Raw genomic sequence first — 17650 nt, 5'->3', positions numbered from 1 at the left:
GCAGATCTACTGGGAATATGTGGCAGAACTCAACCTCAAATTTCTGCCCAAGATTCTAACCCACATCTATGACAAAGCAGACAAGTGTGAACATAGTCACAGTACCCTTATGTCTATGGGTAGCTGTACAGGCAGGCTGGAGCTCAACTAAGAAGTGAACGAGGATCTGACTTCAGCCTATGAACTGCATAAGAAAAAAAAATCAAACTTGGAGGGGGTGGGGATGAGGAACAAGGCGGAGAGCGGAGCTGAGGGAGGAATTGGCAGCCTGTGTGCTGCTGACTGTAAAGTTTGAGCAGAGAGGTTCCTTCTGGTAGTTGCTTTGGTTGGTAGGAGCTGCCTGTGCGTCCATGTAAGAAGCTTCCCATGGGCTCAGTGCTGAGCAGCAGCTCTGTGCCCATGATCAGCAGCTCTGTGCCCATGATCAGCAGCTCTGTGCCCATGATCAGCAGCAGCAGCTCCCAGCAGCCCAGTGTCCTTCCCCTGCTGCCTGCATCATGCTGCCTCCTGTGTGGGATCTGCCCAGACGCCTGTAACATGGATTAGGAGCACAGCACAAGGAGCCGGAGTTGGGAGAAGTCTTCGCCTGGCTGCATCGCACGGTCCCTGCACTCTCCTCACCTCACACCGGGGAGCACCGGTATTCTATCCAGTGAGAGTATTTTCTGGCTGTGGACATGACTCTGCTTGCACTGACACAGGGAGAGCGGTGCCAGGTCTGTGCCATGCCAGGGATGCTGGCGCCCCGGCAGAGGAAGAGCAGGACCCGCAGGAAAAGGAAAGCGCTGCTGCTGGGGCAGCTGTGCTTCATGGGCTGCCTCATGCTGCTGGCCTCCGCTGCGTCCCACTGGGCTCAAGTCCTGGGTGAGTGCTCCTTCCGTGTGCTGTTATCTGGGAGACCTGGGTGCCCCCAGGAGCCTGGGCTTATGGATGCTTTCACATAGGGGCACTAACCCCAGCGTTGCCACTTGGGAGTCAGAGGTTGTAGCCATTTATTCTTGCACACAGTTACATGGGTAATGCATGGAATAATGAAGTGGTACAGAGTCCTGCTTGGCAGGAAGCAGCATGGTGCCCACTCTGCATCTGCTGCCCAAAAATCTCTAGCTTGCCTTCATATGGCAACTACTGTAAAGGAGAGATACAGAGTTAATGATAGACTGGTGATTATATTGGGATGCTTGGATCTATTATTATTTCTACCATTATATTGCATTATTGTTACATTTATTATTTATTATTATTATTTCTACCATTATAGTGTATTAGTACATTTATTATTATTACTAGTATTTCTACCATTATATTGTAGTATTCTCATTACATTCATTATTGTCATTATTACTACTATTATTAATAATAATTATTATAATAGTGATATTATTATTGTAATTACTATTAGATATTAATAAATATGTGCCAGTAAAGTGTAACTGCAGGAGAACAATGCAACTCAGTTTCCAAAACAAACCACAAGCCTGTAAATTGCCTGTACCTGGTAAAGCCACTGGTTGGCGATTTTACTACAGATCTCCAGATTTAACTATTTCACGACTGCTCATGGGTCACTGGATGATTCTGTACTCAGATCAGATCACCCGAAAGATGAATTTCTTCCATTTCTTCTGTGACTCAGCAGCATCCCCATTCATCCTGACTGTACACTGAGACTACACAAGTTGCTTAGCCTGCCTACATATGTTCACAGTCCAGGCAATGCAGTTAGGAGGGAAGCTGCAATGTTGCATTTGTTAAAACTAGCCATAGATGACAATTATTGTTATGATTGATGAAGGATTAAAGGCCATTTTTGATCAGCGCATGAATGTATCCACAAATCACAATAATATCTTCCTAACAAGGCACATGGTTTCATTCATGCCGGAGAATCTCCTGAGGATCCAAGCCTCCGGGTAATTGAGCTTTCCTGCCAGCAAATTCTGGTTCTTGACAAGTCAGTTATGTGTCATAGATAGAAGATTATGATTAATGATAAGTCAGAATTGTAAAACATGTCTGTAGTATTTTTTCTTATGGTTCCCAGGGTTTTGCAATGTTGTATTAGATTACTTTGATAGCATAGCCATGCTTTTGCAATAATGTTGCCATAATAGTGTTATGTACAAATAAGCGTAAATTTGTAAATGCCTTTATTTAGGCATCATATTGTAAGACACTATGGACTATGACCAAGGATGGGGGTTACTGACGAACTGAGCTCTGCTGTGTCTCACAAACTGTGCACTGCTACAGCAGACAAACTGAGCTCTACTAGCAAACTAAATTCTGCCATATCTGCAGTCATATGAGTTTATACCCTTTGGGACACCATAAAAATGCCCTCTTTTCTGAGGACTAGAACCGAGGAGGAACTTGGGGATTGACTGGAAAAGAGTGTTGTGAACAGGTGAAATGAGTTGCTCCAAGGAAAGTGATACTGTACTTGCTGAAAGCAGCTGTCCTCCTGGTGGTCTGAGAACTTCCTAGTAAGAATGTTTAGTAGTAAAAGCTTTGTCATCCTGAGGCTGACGCTTGATGGAACGAAAGGCAGGTGTCCATGAGCAGCAGACCAAATGTATATGCCAATAAAGGTGAAATGTGCAGGGGGTGCAAACATTGATGACCCCTGAGAAGGTTACCTCTGGCCTTCCAACTGCTATGATGTCCACTGCTCCTAGTGACTAGGAATCATAGAGTGTTGGCTGGACAGCTGAATAAACCACAGGTTGCCAGTTGCTGACCTATATAAGGCTACGTTCACATTTGCGGTCGGCGCCGCTGCGTCGGGCGCCGCATGCGTCATGCGCCCCTATATTTAACATGGGGGCGCATGGACATGCGTCGCACTTGCGTTTTGCGCCGCATGCGTCCCTGCGGCGCCCGCGTCCGGGCACAGAGGACGCAGCAAGTTGCATTTTTGCTGCGTCCAAAATCAATGAAAAAAAGGACACATGCGGCGCAAAACGCAGCGTTGTGCATGCGTTTTGCTGCGTTTTTGTTTGCGTTGTGCGTTGCGGCGCCGACGCTGCGGCGCACAACGCAAATGTGAACGTAGCCTTAAACATTCATTGGGCTTGGAATAAAATTGTATAAAAAAACCCTTAGATACAAGGATTACACTGAACACAAGAGTGGAATCACGTAAAGCTGCAGCTTGTCTCTGCTCCTACACTGTCGCTGTAAAGTGCGGAGTGGTCCACGGTGGTAACTGTGGCTGTCACTGACATGTAACACTGAGAATACGAATGGACGGAGTGACCTATTTTTCTCTTCTTACCTTCTGGGAAGATCTGTGCTTCTATGCACATTTAGATATTGTAGTATATGTGCACAATGTATTCAGTGGCACAATAGCAATTAACCTTGATAGTAAAGTTGTATGAACATGGAGTTTCCTTGCGTGGGGTTTTCATTTTTTTTTTTTTTTTTTAGTTCTTTGCACACAATGTGATAAGAGAATGTATAAACGGCTGAAAACAATAAAATCTTTCTCACTAGATGACAATTTAGGAACATTTCATTATATTGTATATTTTGTAATGATGCTCTTTTTGTTTCTCACATTTGTAAAATGACTAAAGCAGCTGTCTGCTGAGGCAATCCTTTTCATATGACGTATTATAGCATATGGACGTCCTTCTACTTGCTGTTTGGCAGACCTAGCCTGTCCATAATTATGGCATATAACACTGCATCTCCTCATTTTATTATTATTATTATTTTACACAGGTATAAACTACATAAAAAGTTTAGTAATATTGTAAATACAAGTGTAAGAATTGCATTACTTTTCTTGCACTGATTCCGAGTTACAGTAATTGTTACTTCAGATGTACAAGCACAGAGAGTGGCCTGAAATCTGCAGATTTTTCCCCCCGGTTTTCAATACAGGTCTCGTAAAGCCATATCATTGTGTTGTACTTACATCTGCTAGTAATCCTCGTAGCTTTGCGGCATGGATTTAAAATCCGGAGTGTATCAATTTATACTGCAGATTTTCTCAGTGGATTACAACTTTTGCCATGCACAGGGTTAAATCCCCAGGAAACTCAGAATCTACATGTGGGGATTTTGCGTGGATTTCACAGCAAATTCTGTACAACAGATTGTTTTCTTCTACAATTTACAGCCTACGTATGTGGAAGTGACTTGAGAGTATGTTCACATTGGTTCAATATTCTGCAGATTTCCCATTTTGCAAGATAAAGCGGCAATCAAGCTTGGACTGGCCAAGAGGAGATCAGGAGAATCCTCCGGTGGGCCGCTGTGTAAGAGTGCGTCACCACTCTCTTATATGAGCACTACTTGGCCCAATTTACTCGAATCGCTATGTACAAAGGCAGCATCTTATTCATGTAACAAGCTGCCCAGTTCATTATTATATACATTTGTGATTGAGGATAATGTCACATTTGCATGTAGCTGAAAAGTGGGGCCCTGGAGTTGGGTACTGGTGGGCCCTTGGCACTGGCCGCAAAGATCACTAAATCTCATTCACCCATTTGGAAATCTACATCCAATCTGGATGTTAAATATGCAGCATTTCAACCTTAGCCCAGGATTTCGACCACAGATTTCATCCTTTGTAATGGTTGAAATTCGCAATAATATTTCTGTATGTTTTTGTCTCATGTAGTAATTATGTTCATTTTATCACCTGTGTGAACAAGCTCCAAAGGTTGAGCTGCACTTGTAAGGCCAGATTCACACATGCCGTTTTTGAGAGGAGGAAGGAAATACATATTGTAAATATTTCTACTTTTACCTTTCGTATCCTTTGTTTGCCTACCTACTGTTATAACACTTTTATAGTTGAGAAAAGCTTTGATATTTAATTTTGTGCCTGAAATTATCTGTAAAACGTACAGACTAAGTCCTCATTCAGACGTCCATTTTTCACATACTTGTTCTATCCGTGTTTTTCATATAGCCATTATAATACGTGGAGCTGCACACTTGTCCGTGTTTTATTTGTGGACCACATGTCCATAGAAAAATTAGCGATATATTCGTTTTCGATCCAAGTCATGGGTCAAAATAAACCGTACAAGTCTATGGATCCATGAAAATCACTGGCAGCACATGGATGGCATCCGTGTGCAATCCATGTAATGTCTGTGATTAACATTGAAATGAGTAGATCTTTGTAAAATCTTTGTAATTTTTTCATATGGGAAAATACATACATTGATGAAGCATTGATGATAAAATTTGAACCACCGACCAAACACTGATGAATATGGGATCAAAAACACTGATGAAAATTTGTCCATTTTTTTGTGTAAAAGAAAAATCACTGATAATTGTATTAGGCTGAGAGGTGCATTTAGACTGGTTGGTTATTGGGAATGTCTAAATAGACTGTCAATCACCCGACAAATGGACAAAACACTCGTCCAATGAGGGAAATGATTTTTATCGTTGCTATAAACAGGATATGTGCTGCCGAAAAAAGTGATACTCAATGTGCATAGAATGATCATATTAACAATCGTTAAGCCTATCTGAATGACGGCCAATTGGCTTCTGTGTAGCTGATTACAAGTAACATTGAGGTATATGGCAAGTGACCGGAGTGTGATAAATGTACATTACTAAATGGTAAGACACAGGGTCAACTGTCATTGAGAGAGGCTTGGGTATATTGGTTGATAACAAACTCTAGTGACCAGTGCCAGGCAGCTGCTGCCAAGGCAAATAAAGTCAGTGGCTGCATTCAAATAGGGATTGATGCTAACGGCAAGAACACAATTCACTAGTGCGTCCACACTTAGAATATGCATTGCACAATAAGGACATAACTGACCTAAAGCGGGTGCAGAAAAGAACAAAGATCAAAATGGTGATTATTTTTTACTCTAGAACATTGAAATTATGAAACTCTATATTTTTTTTTAAATATAACATTACAAGGTAACGATTATTGGAAACTGGAAATTGGATGTTGATTCAAGAAACTAGTTTCATTGCAATATCTGGAGCCCAGATCATATTTTTTTCCCCACCATGGGGCAAATGATTCTGACATCATGGTGTTTTTGCCTTCTTCTATATAAACATGTTAAGTTATAGATTAAAATCAATGTTCTTCAGGTTTCTTTCAACCATAAAACTATGAAATGTGACACCGCTATCTCAACGTCGGGCAATACATGTTGCTGTGTACCACTTTTTTATACCATGTTTACTTCTTATTGATCTTACAGATACAGTGGTTACTATAGCGGCTCACACCATCCACACTAGTGATGTGCTGTTCACTCAATGGAGATCTCATGTGATGTCCTGAGGTGTCTAAAGTGTTGATCTATTTTTTTGTTTGTGTTTTAGTATTGTTTTTTGGACAGACTTTTTATAGGCACAGATGCAAGTGCTTCTCACAAAATTAGAATATCATCAAAAAGTTAATTTATTTCAGTTCTTCAATACAAAAAGTGAAACTCATATATTACAAACACAGTGATCTATTTCAAGTGTTTATTTCTGTTAATGTTGATGATTATGATTTACAGCTATTGAAAACAAAAAAATCATTATCTCAGTAAATTTGAATAACACCAGCTTGAAAAATGATTTTAAAATCCAAAATGTTGGCCTACTGAAATGTGTTCAGTAAATGCACTCAATACTTGTCCGGGGCTCCTTTTGTATCAATTACTACATCAGTGCGGTGTGGCATGGAGGCGATCAGTCTGTGGCACTGCTGAGGTGTTATGGAAGCCCAGGTTGCTTTGATAGCAGCCTACAGTTCATCTGCATTGTTGGGTATGGTGTCTCATCTTCCTTTTGACAATACCCCATAGATTCTCTATGGGGTTAAGGTTAGGGGAGTTTGCTGGCCAATTAAGCAAAGTGATACTGTTGTTTTTAAACCAGGTATTGGTACTTTTGGCAGTGTGGGCAGGTGCCAAGTCCTGCTGGAGAATGAAATTTCCATCTCCAGAAAGCTTGTCCACAGAGGGAATCATGAAGTGCTCTAAAATTTCCTGGTAGACGGCGGCACTGACTTTGGTCTTGATAAAACACAGAGGACCTACACCAGCAGATGACATGGCTCCCCAAACCATCACTGATTGTGAAAATTTCACACTAGACCTCAAGCAGCTTGGATTGTGGCCTCTCCACTCTTCCTCCAGACTCTGGGGCCTTGATTTCCAAATGAAATCCAAAATTTACGTTATTCTGAAATCAACACATTGGACCACTGAGCAACAGTCCAGTTCTTTTTCTCCTTGGCCCAGGTAAGATGCTTCTGGTGTTGTCTATTGGTCATGAGTGGCTTGACACAAGGAATGCAACACTTGTAGCCGATGTCCTGGATACATCTGTGTGTGGTGGCTCTTGAAGCAATAACTCCAGCAGCAGTCCACTCCTGGTGAATCTCCCCCAAATTTTTGAATGGCCTTTTCTTACCAATCATTTCAAGGCTGCGGTTATCCCAGTTGCTTGTGCACCATTTTCTACCACACTTTTTCCTTCCACTCAAATTTCCATTAATATGCTTGGATACATCATTTCGTGAACAGCCACCATTGTGGAGTGTGTCAATGACTGCCTTCTGGACATCTGTCAAGTCAGCAGTCTTTCCCATGATTGTGGAGCCTACTGAAACAGACTAGGGGACCTTTTTAAATGCTTAGGAAGCCTTTGCAGGTATTGTTAATTATTCTAATTTACTGAGATAATGACTTTTGGGTTTTCATTGGCTGTAAGCCATAATCATCAACATTAACAGAAATAAACACTTGAAATAGGTCACTCTGTTTGTAATGACTCTATATAATGTATGAGTTTCACTTTTTGTATAGAAGAACTTAAATAAATTAACTTTTTGGTGATATTCAAATTTTGTGAGAAGCACCTGTATGTATAAAATATAACACTCTGTGCCTTTTATTGATTAACTCTAAACTTTCTGTATAGCCAGACCAAATAAGTCTATACAGCAAAATATGAATATATTTACCATTTGTTTGAAATCATGTATAATATTTGATAACACCAGTGGAAGTTGGTTTTTAACTTCATAGTTGTAGATACAACCACATAGTCTTTAATTGTACGGTTTATCTGTGCTATTTACTGTATTACTATTCATTAGTTCTATTACTATTGGATTGGTAGTTTGGAGAGGTTTCTACTCCTGTAATTAAAAAAAACTAAGTCCAAAACTACAAGAGTTAGGGAGCATCCAGATTTGGTACACCTTGTCGCGGTGCGATGGCTTTTACACTTTTTTGTTCAAAATAGGTACCGCATGTTAGTTACATATACTATTATTATTTATATATTTAATTATTACTTAGTGCAGGGTATTTTGTCTTTGTTTTTATTTTATTTTTTATTTATCCAAAACTACATATATGGATAGAGCCTAATTCAGCTCTGTATAATTCTTAGTGTAAATGTTACACTCCCCAAAATATAAAGCTAGCCCTAGCATAGTGTTACAAGTTTTTGTAAAATGTATGTAGATTAATATATGTAAACTATACAATGTATACTATACAGTAACCGAGAAAAGTGAACAAATACTTTATTATCTTATAAAGACTGGGTGACGCCGATGATTGCTCTGTTTCCTACATACCTCTGTCATTGATAGTAAGTTCTTGTGGAATGCCGAATGCTATTTACAAAACACTGTCAGTTATTCCTGACGTACCCCTGTCAGGTCGGAGGTGTGCACGCATTTTCAGAGCCACTACTTAAAACATAACTGTTCAATAGTATAATTATATTGACCAAAATTGGTATGTCTGCACTTTAGTACAATGTTACATGGAAATAACCTGCTACACTACACTACGTATGTGATCAGGAGGAAGGAACGCATTGAACACTTCTGCTCCAACTATTGAACAAAAACTTAGAGCAACAAGTGACATCAGAATTTGGCTCTAACATATCGAATATATTTAGAATCTTTGTCATCAACATTCTGTTTTTCTTTATTTTCTGCAGTTTTTTATTGATGTCATAACTATATTTGTGCACAGCAAAGGTTATTTTCTTTTACCTACAATTGTTTTTTTAACTCCCATAAATAATCAATATTAAGGCATATGGACATCACAAAGAATGCAAGACCCTCTTTAACGAACCAGAGAAAGTGAGAGCGAAGAGAATTTCACTCTGGTCACTGTATACATTCATGTCTTACATGGGTACAAATTTATTTAAAATGGTAAATATATGGGGGTTCCTGAAATTGGACTTGCAACTAGGTAGTTCGTCAGCTGTTTCCAGAGAAAGGGCTATCTTTCTGAGCCAAATATTTTAACTTACTGTACATTGTCATAATTTTAACTTCATCAATGTTTCTAAATCATTATGAATGTTCCTTTGTGGTCTATTCCTGTACAACCCTCTATTCTAACATCGTGATAGTTTAGTGAGTATCCTATATTAATAGCTTCATGTTCACTCCTGACAGCTAGTACTTAGTTATAACGTAGTCTGAACACATTTACAGACTTCATCCTATAAACTACAAACTTTGCCTGACCTAGCAATGAATCCCTGAAAAATAGTGCAGCTACAAACTTGTCTGAATGTAAGAGGCATCAGCTGTCATTGATTAGTTCATTGACATGTTATGTAATAATGAGCTGGATAATAATACACAAGATATTCTGATATACAGATATCTTTGGGGGCTTTAATGGAGCAGGAGGAAATGTCCTGGATGGCAGGTATCTGTCACCGAGGTGGCTGGCCTCAGTGATGTAAGTCCTGGAATTGAAGGGTCCAGCAACAGTAGGTTGTTGAGAAAGTTTTTGTTGGGACTTGGATTTTGGGTCTGCGATTTAGGCGCAACCAAAAGAGTCTGGGTGGGAAAGATCACTCCCATAACTCCAGTCTCTGCTTTGCAGGTCCTACAAAAGGCAGCTGAAGTGGCTCAGTTGTGTCTAATGTGTGGGAGCCGCAGTGTGTTTATTGTTGCTGACCAAACTGAGAAAGAAGCAGTGTCTGGATTGCTGCATGAGTGAGACTGAGATGTATCTTTTGTCTACCCAGAGAGGGGACTGTTTTATTACTGTGTTTTCTTACTGTGTATAAATAATTTTAAAAAACGCTGTGGGTTCCCCCACATTTTTGACAACCAGCCAAGCTAAAGCAGATAGCTTGGAGCAGGTATTCTCAGGCTGGTAATGTGCCATGGATATTGGCACCCCTGCCTAAAAATAACAGCTCGCAGCCACCCCAGAAAAGGCTCATTTATTAGATATGGCAATTATAGCACTTTGCCTGGCTTTTCCCACTTGCCTTGTGTCGGTGGCTAGTGGGTTCATTTTTGTGGGGTTGATGTCACCTTTCTATTTTCAGGTGACATCAAGCCCAGCAGTTAGTAATGGAGAGGCGTCTATAAGACCCCTCTCCATTAATAATCCCATAGTGATATTGTCAATAAAAAACACCCAGAAAAAAGTTCTTTATTTGAAATAAAAATACAATTTTTCAAATTTATTTAAAAATAACGAACACAGTTATAGTCACCTTACGTCCATATAACATATCCTTCACATGTCAGACATACTGTCCCATGCCATAATCCATGTCTGCGATAATTGGTTTTCAACCTGGACGGTTCCAAGAAGCTTCTGTCCAGGCTGAAAAACATGGAGAATGAGCTGCTGCAATCGCAGCGTCAATGACTAGCAGTGACATCACCATGGTTACTGCAGGTCACTGAGGATGCATTCCCAGCTCACTTAAGTATGAGCCAGGCCGATGAACTGTGGTGACCTCACCGCTAATACCGTGAGAAAAAGTCTCATGGTGCAGCACTGAGCTCAGTGAGTTCTCCGCAGTTCACAGTAAGATATTTCTCACGGTGCTATCCGAGCAGGCTCAGGTGCTAACCGGGTAACTTCGGCGAGCACAGAAATTATCTTTGAGCCCCCGCACCTGCATGTCTCTTGGCTATTCGAGATTCTTAATACATGCAGTGATTGCCTAACAAACAAGCAATCCCTGCTTGTATTAAGGCTGTCGAACAGCCACAAGACATGCATGCTCGAGGACTCTAACTTATTTTTCGAGCATGCTGAAGTCATTGGATAAAATTAGCAAAAATGCGATAGTTTAGTTATTCTTTAAACAAATGAATATACCGTCACAACTATAAAGCAGTATATGTTATTTTTGCAAATAATTAATTTGCACATTTACTATATAGTATATATCGTGATTTTTAGATGCATTTAATAATTACATATACTATATTTAAACGTTTGGATCTTCATGTAAGTTAAATCATTTCTGTCAGAACTACATAATACAATAATATATTAGTGACACTACTCCCCAAGATTTCCATTCTGAAATCCAATGGTATGTGATGTATAAGCTGCATTATGTATGAGCCAAACACAATTTCAGTGCAGGTTTGTGATACTTATACAGGGGATTCTTATTTTGCAATTCCCTTTAAAGGTCTTGATTTCAGGCTAGGAATCTTAGCTGTCAAGTCTGCTCTGAGATGATGACTCCATATTACGCAGGTAGGGAAGGAAAGCCACCCATGTTATTGATCTGGAAGACATCATGTAGAGGAGTCATGCAGACATGCTGCGGCCGTGACACGTGTATGCTTTAAAACATGCTCTCAGATGTTTTAGCTATTGTCATAGTAGCTGCATTAAAACAGTTTACTTCAAGCAAACATTAAAATAATAATTATGTTGCTTTCAATCTTAAAATTAAACAAAAGCGGTCTCTACTTGAATCATCCTTACGATACAGCAAATATATATCTATACATATTCCCCAACACCGAAATTGCAACACCAAGAAGGAAAAGTAATGGAATTTCGGTAATTACATGTTCGATGTGATGTGCAAATTACGGAAAATGGAGACAAAATTTTAAAATCATCTGGATTAATTCAGTATTGGGTATGAGCACAATGATCAAAAATATGCACACTTATACGCCATGGCATGGGATCAGTGAGGTTAATAATGTTTATCTGAGGAATGTTCTGGCACGCTGAATGCACGTGGGCAGCCAAATCATAAAGTTCCACTTCTGGCAGCTCCTGTTGTAATTGCCAAGCAATGATGTCCCAGATGTGCTTGATGAGAAACAAGTCCGGGGATGTTGCAGGCCATGGTAGCACGTTTAGGCCATGCTGGATGCTCACAGCAACATGAGCAATATGAGACCTGAAGTGATCATGTGGACGAATGCCTCTTGGGACACTTTGAAGAAATGGCATTACCACTGGTACTACGTCCAAATCAATGTGTCGCCAAGCTGTTACTATACCTTAAATAAATACTATACAGGTCTGGCTCCTGTACATTATGTGATCTCACGCCATAATCCCATAAGTAGGACCAAGGTGACATTCTCTTGTGAAGGCCTCTTCATGGTGTTACCTAAATGATGTCCAGACCTATATCTGTCTATCAGTGCACCCAAGACAAAAGTGAGACTCATTGCTACAGCAGATAGACCTCCATTACAGCCTCCATTAGCGTCTTGTTCTGTACCATGATAGCCTTTGAAAGCGGTGACATGGGGTCAATGGAACACGTAACTGGGCGTCTGAGTCATACCCCAGTGTCGTGCAAACGCCTTCCAATAGTTTGTGTAACACTGACACCTTAGGCTTGGTGTGGGATCTCCAAATTCACTTGCAGAATAGAATGGATCAATGACCCCCACCAGTTGGCAGAGCGGAGTTGCAGTTGAGCATGCATTCTGCCAGAGGAAACAACCATTCATGAAGTCTGAACACTTATATTTCTGCCTATTCTCAACCGTTCAACACTGGATCAGAGATTTGGATAGATGGGACATTTCTGAACACAGTGTTACCAAATATGTGTTGTTTTTTTTTTTTGTTTTACTTTCTATAGGCTAAAAGGGGGGTGATTTTAACTTGTGTTTTTTTATTTTTTTCATATTCTTAACTTTTTTTTCACTTATTACTGTCTTTAATAGTCCCCTAAGGAGACTTGAAGCTACAATCTTCCGATCACCTGTGCTATACATAGCAGTGCTTCAACACTATGACAGAAATCATGATCTCCCATGAATGCCTGCTGTCATGACTCCTGGCTTTCATGAAAACCCATTGGCGTCCCCCGATCACATGGCAGGGACACTGATGGGTGAGATTTGTGATGCACTTCTGGCCGGCGTGTGTTATATCCCACTGCCAGCATTTAACAGTGGAATTTAACATAACTGCCACAGTTGGAGCTCCGATCCACCTGCCGCTGTTAAAGGCTCATGACATCTGATTAAATCCGCTGTCGTGTGGGGAAAGATTCGGCCTCAGCGCCGGAGCCCACATCAAAGTCTGGGACACAACATTTTACGTAAATACACGTCACGTCATGAAGGGGTTAAGGAGTAACCATCATTTTAATTTTTATATAATTCCTGTCAGACCATTAGAACTATATTACTGATGTAGAAGGCAAATGATGCAAGTGTTCTTTCAAAGAAAGATTATTAGTTGACTAGTCAATATTAATTAGATAAAATGTTAGATATGACTAACTTCATTCAAGGCGATAATGATCTGTCTTTTGATGACTAAAATCATAGTTGATTGAAACTTAAGCAATGGACATTATGGTTAAATCATTCATGTTAGAGTAATGTGTATGGCTACCTTAACACTGGGTTAAAGTTTATCGTCCATTCTTTAATACGTTATTTATGGACAAATACTTTATACATATTTTTGGTGGGATAATAAATTGTTTATTTAAGGGAATTTCATCTTAAAGGGTTATTCTCAAGTTGTGTGTTATGCGTTTGGATTTGAGCATTTGGTTCAGTGGTCGGCAACTCGGCATCTTTCTGCTGAGCCACAGCAGATGCACTGTTTTTTTTGGGTGTCTTAGTTCTGTTATCTTGTTTTATGTTGGTTTTGGGTAACAGGTGTTTATCATGTACTCTATTTGTCTGGACTTTCATCTTTCGGGTGCAGCTTTATATACATTCCTCTGCTGCTGTTTCCTGCTGGTGATAGTCTTTGTTGGATTCATTCTCTTTGCTGTAGGTTAATTTGGTTGCAGTTGTTTCATGTGTAATTCCGTAATTCCTTAGGGAATTGCTACTCTAGCAATACTAGGAGCTGGAAAAGACATTCAGGATAAGCCGCTGTCGAGTGGGGGCACCATTGCGTTATCTTAGGATGCCAACCTCCGCCGTAAGGTAGGGACAGACCAGGATCAGAGAAGGGCTTTTCCTAGTCTGAATAGGGCACAGTCAGATTCAGGTTTTTGTCTCTTTGTCTCCCTGGTTTGTTTGCTACGAGTGATGAGCGAATATACTCGTTACTCAAGATATCCCGAGCACGCTCGGGTGACCTCTGAGTATTTTTTAGTGCTCAGAGATTTAGTTTTCATCACCGCAGCTGAATGATTTACATCTGTTAGTCAGCTTGATTACATGTGGGGATTCCCTAGCAACCAGGCAACCACCACATGTACTTATGCTGGCTAACAGATGTAAATCATTCGGCTGCGGCGAAGAAAACTAAATCTCCAAGCACTAAAAAATACTCGGAGGTCACCCGAGCATGCTCAGGAAATCTCGAGTAACGAGTATATTCGCTCATCACCATCACTATTCGCTCCCCATGTAAATGTGCTGCAGAAGTCATAACATTGTGTCTTGAACAGCATTCAGCTTTCCAGTCTCTCTCACTTCTTGGTTTCTGGCAGGACAGATTCTCCCCCTTGAGTGACAGTCCTAGGGAGTAGCAAAGCTGTAGTATTAGTATAACTAAAGGTACCTTCACACTAAACAACTTTGCAGCGATAACGACAGCGATCCGTGACGTTGCAGCGTCCCGGATAGCGATATCGTTGTGTTTGACACGCAGCAGCAATCTGGATCCTGCTGTGATATCGCTGGTCGTTGCTGAAAGTTCAGAACTTTATTTGGTCGTCAGATCGGCGTGTATCGTTGTGTTTGACAGCAAAAGCAACGATGCCAGCGATGTTTTACAATGGTAACCAGGGTAAATATCGGGTTACTAAGCGCAGGGCCGTGCTTAGTAACCCGATATTTACCCTGGTTACCATTGTAAAAGTAAAAAAAAAACACTACATACTCACCCTCTGATGTCTGTCACGTACCCCGGCGTCCGCGCTGCTGCTCAGAGCTTCCTGCACTGAATGTGTCAGTGCCGGCCGGAAAGCAAAGCACAGCGGTGACGTCACCGCTGTGCCTTGCTACTGCCGGCGCTTACACAGTGCAGGGAAGCGGACGCCGGGGGACGCGAATGTAAGTATGTAGTGTTTGTTTTTTTACATTTACACTGGTAACCAGGGTAAACATCGGGTTACTAAGCGCGGCCCTGCTCTTAGCAACCCGATGTTTACCCTGGTTACCCAGGGACTTCGGCATCGTTGGTCGCTGGAGAGCTGTCTGTGTGACAGCTCTCCAGCGACCACACAGCGACGCTGCAGCGATCAGCATCGTTGTCGATATCGCTGCAGCGTCGCTTAGTGTGAAGGTACCTTAAAGCGCAGCACAAATTTTCCTTTAACATATTCAGCTGTGAGTGGTTTGTTCTGGAGTCTATGCAACTATCACTATGTTTGCTTATAGATCTAATAGGGCATTTGAATAAGCACCTGGCTGGGGACAGTGAGAGCACTGATTAGGAGATGATCAAAAACCTGCCTTTGGTGGGGGTTGGTGATTTTGCAAAATTAATAACAGCAGCATGTCAGGAGCTGAGAGGGAAGGCGAGAGAGGTCAGCAGTTAACTTGAATAGAAATCAATGGGCTGGAGAAAGCTCACTGGGATGTTAGGAGTTAACCCCTCTCCTGTAATGTTACTACTGAACACTCTTGACAAGAGTTTCCACAGGCACTTGGGGCCGAGTTCCATGGAAACCAGCTATCCAGTATGTAAAATGAAAGCTCTCATTGCAGTAGAATGACAGCAGATAGAAAAAGTTTGTCAATTGCAAATTTTCTTATTTTCTTGCTAATTGAAGCAATTTAACAATATGAAAATATCCCTTTAAATTCTCACGTAAATAATAAAGGTGTACTCCATATATTACGTCATTAGTCTGAAATAAAAAGTTCTTAATTTTCTCATTTCTAAGGACTGAAACAAATATTTAATAAACGGTACTTAAATACAGTAGACCCTCTTTGATCCTCTTTTGGACAATGATGAGGAACAGAGTTTAGACTATACATGAGACTGTGAAAATTCATGATGTATCATTTTAAACACCCAGCTCTGCTTTTTCACAGGAATTTGACTTTAAGAGCTTTACACTTGGCAAACACTTCCTGATGTAGCAATAGTCCTCTACATGTAAAACAGCAACATAGTGTATATATAAATTATATAAAAATTATTTTGAAAAAGTCAGAATGTAGGATAAGCATAAATGGATTATATTGTGAATGTATTAAAACTGGCGTTTTATACTTCATTTTCTTACAATAAAGTTATTAGGATCAACATACGGTATGTAAACTCAGCATGAAATTTCATATTACGAAATTCTGGCTTGATAGAGGTTGGTCCAGCATTCAGGATCCTCTTTTATTAGTCAGAGTATTAAGTGGTGACATAGAATGTCCTACATTCTGGAGGGCCACAAGTCTCCAGATTTCGCACAGATGTCACAATGATTTTATTGGGAACTGTGGATGGGAATACTTTATTATTTCTCCCATATTGGTACTGCAAGACAGTTAAAGATGATCACTGGGGTCTCAGCAGTGATCGCCTGTGATCATCTTAATACCACATCAGGTGACTCTTCTAAAAAAGATAGTGTCCAAAGTGAACAACCACTTTACAGGTGGTTTCACATTGCATTCTGTGTCCCCGTTGGGACATATGTCTGAAATCCCCTGCAAAACGGGTACAGACTGTGTCTGGGTGTCCGCATCCTGTAGACATATACTCCCGAAAAAGTGCATGTGCATTCTGCCGTCACTATTTCTGTCTATGGCGCTGTTGGCGCATGCGTCTGGTCTCAGTTTTGCTGGCGCTTTTGGACATATGCTCCGACGGTGACATAGAACGTAAAGTGAGAGCACCCTAAGGCTCACACAAGCATTGACACCAAGCCATAGTGCCAGACGGGACATAAGAGCCCCTCTACCAAAAAGAATGATATTAGTATTACAAATTACACATATTAGGTAGAAGATTTTGCCTTGGGACCTATGAGCTACAAGTTAAACCCCTGATCCCAAGATGATACAAAATATTCAGTGACCATGCTTCAAAATATCAAATCAGTAACATCTGCTTATCAGACATCACACTAATACTTCGGCATGTTTTATTTATCTTTTATCTTCCGCTTTAGTTACATAGACCCATAATATCACATTTATCATTCATGAATAGCAGGTTTGATAATCTCAGTACATACATGTATTCTCCAATGACTGATTTTGTTCCTGTAGAAGTCCTGAAAAGTCATGTGTTAGATGAATGTATTTGTAAGTGTGGCTGCGCTATTCATAGTAAATACGCCTACAGGGACATATAAAGCGATCATTTTCCACAAAGTTTCTTCATTGTAAGATATGGACAGAAACTTGCACTAATCTTCTTGAGATTTTTGCTTCATTCCAGACCAGATTTTCCCAGATTTCCAGGGGGTTGGTTGTATTGGTATATGGATTCTG

At 40.5% G+C, this 17650-nt stretch overlaps 1 protein-coding gene across 1 annotated transcript in view; it reads left to right on the top strand.

The window, feature by feature from the left end:
- The first annotated feature begins 217 nt into the window (after positions 1-217).
- Positions 218-17650, top strand: part of SLC24A3 (solute carrier family 24 member 3) — a 490808-nt gene continuing 473375 nt past the window's right edge. The window contains exon 1 of the mRNA XM_077282811.1: positions 218-864. Within this exon, the coding sequence (XP_077138926.1) occupies positions 678-864 (187 nt within the window). The 5' untranslated portion in view covers positions 218-677. The remainder of the gene's footprint in view (positions 865-17650) is intronic.

Source organism: Ranitomeya variabilis, chromosome 2 (genome assembly GCF_051348905.1).
Source record: "Ranitomeya variabilis isolate aRanVar5 chromosome 2, aRanVar5.hap1, whole genome shotgun sequence".
In the NCBI taxonomy this organism is placed as follows: Eukaryota; Metazoa; Chordata; class Amphibia; order Anura; family Dendrobatidae; genus Ranitomeya; species Ranitomeya variabilis.
Note: the sequence above shows the minus strand (reverse complement) of the source record. Positions and strands in the feature narration are given on the sequence as shown.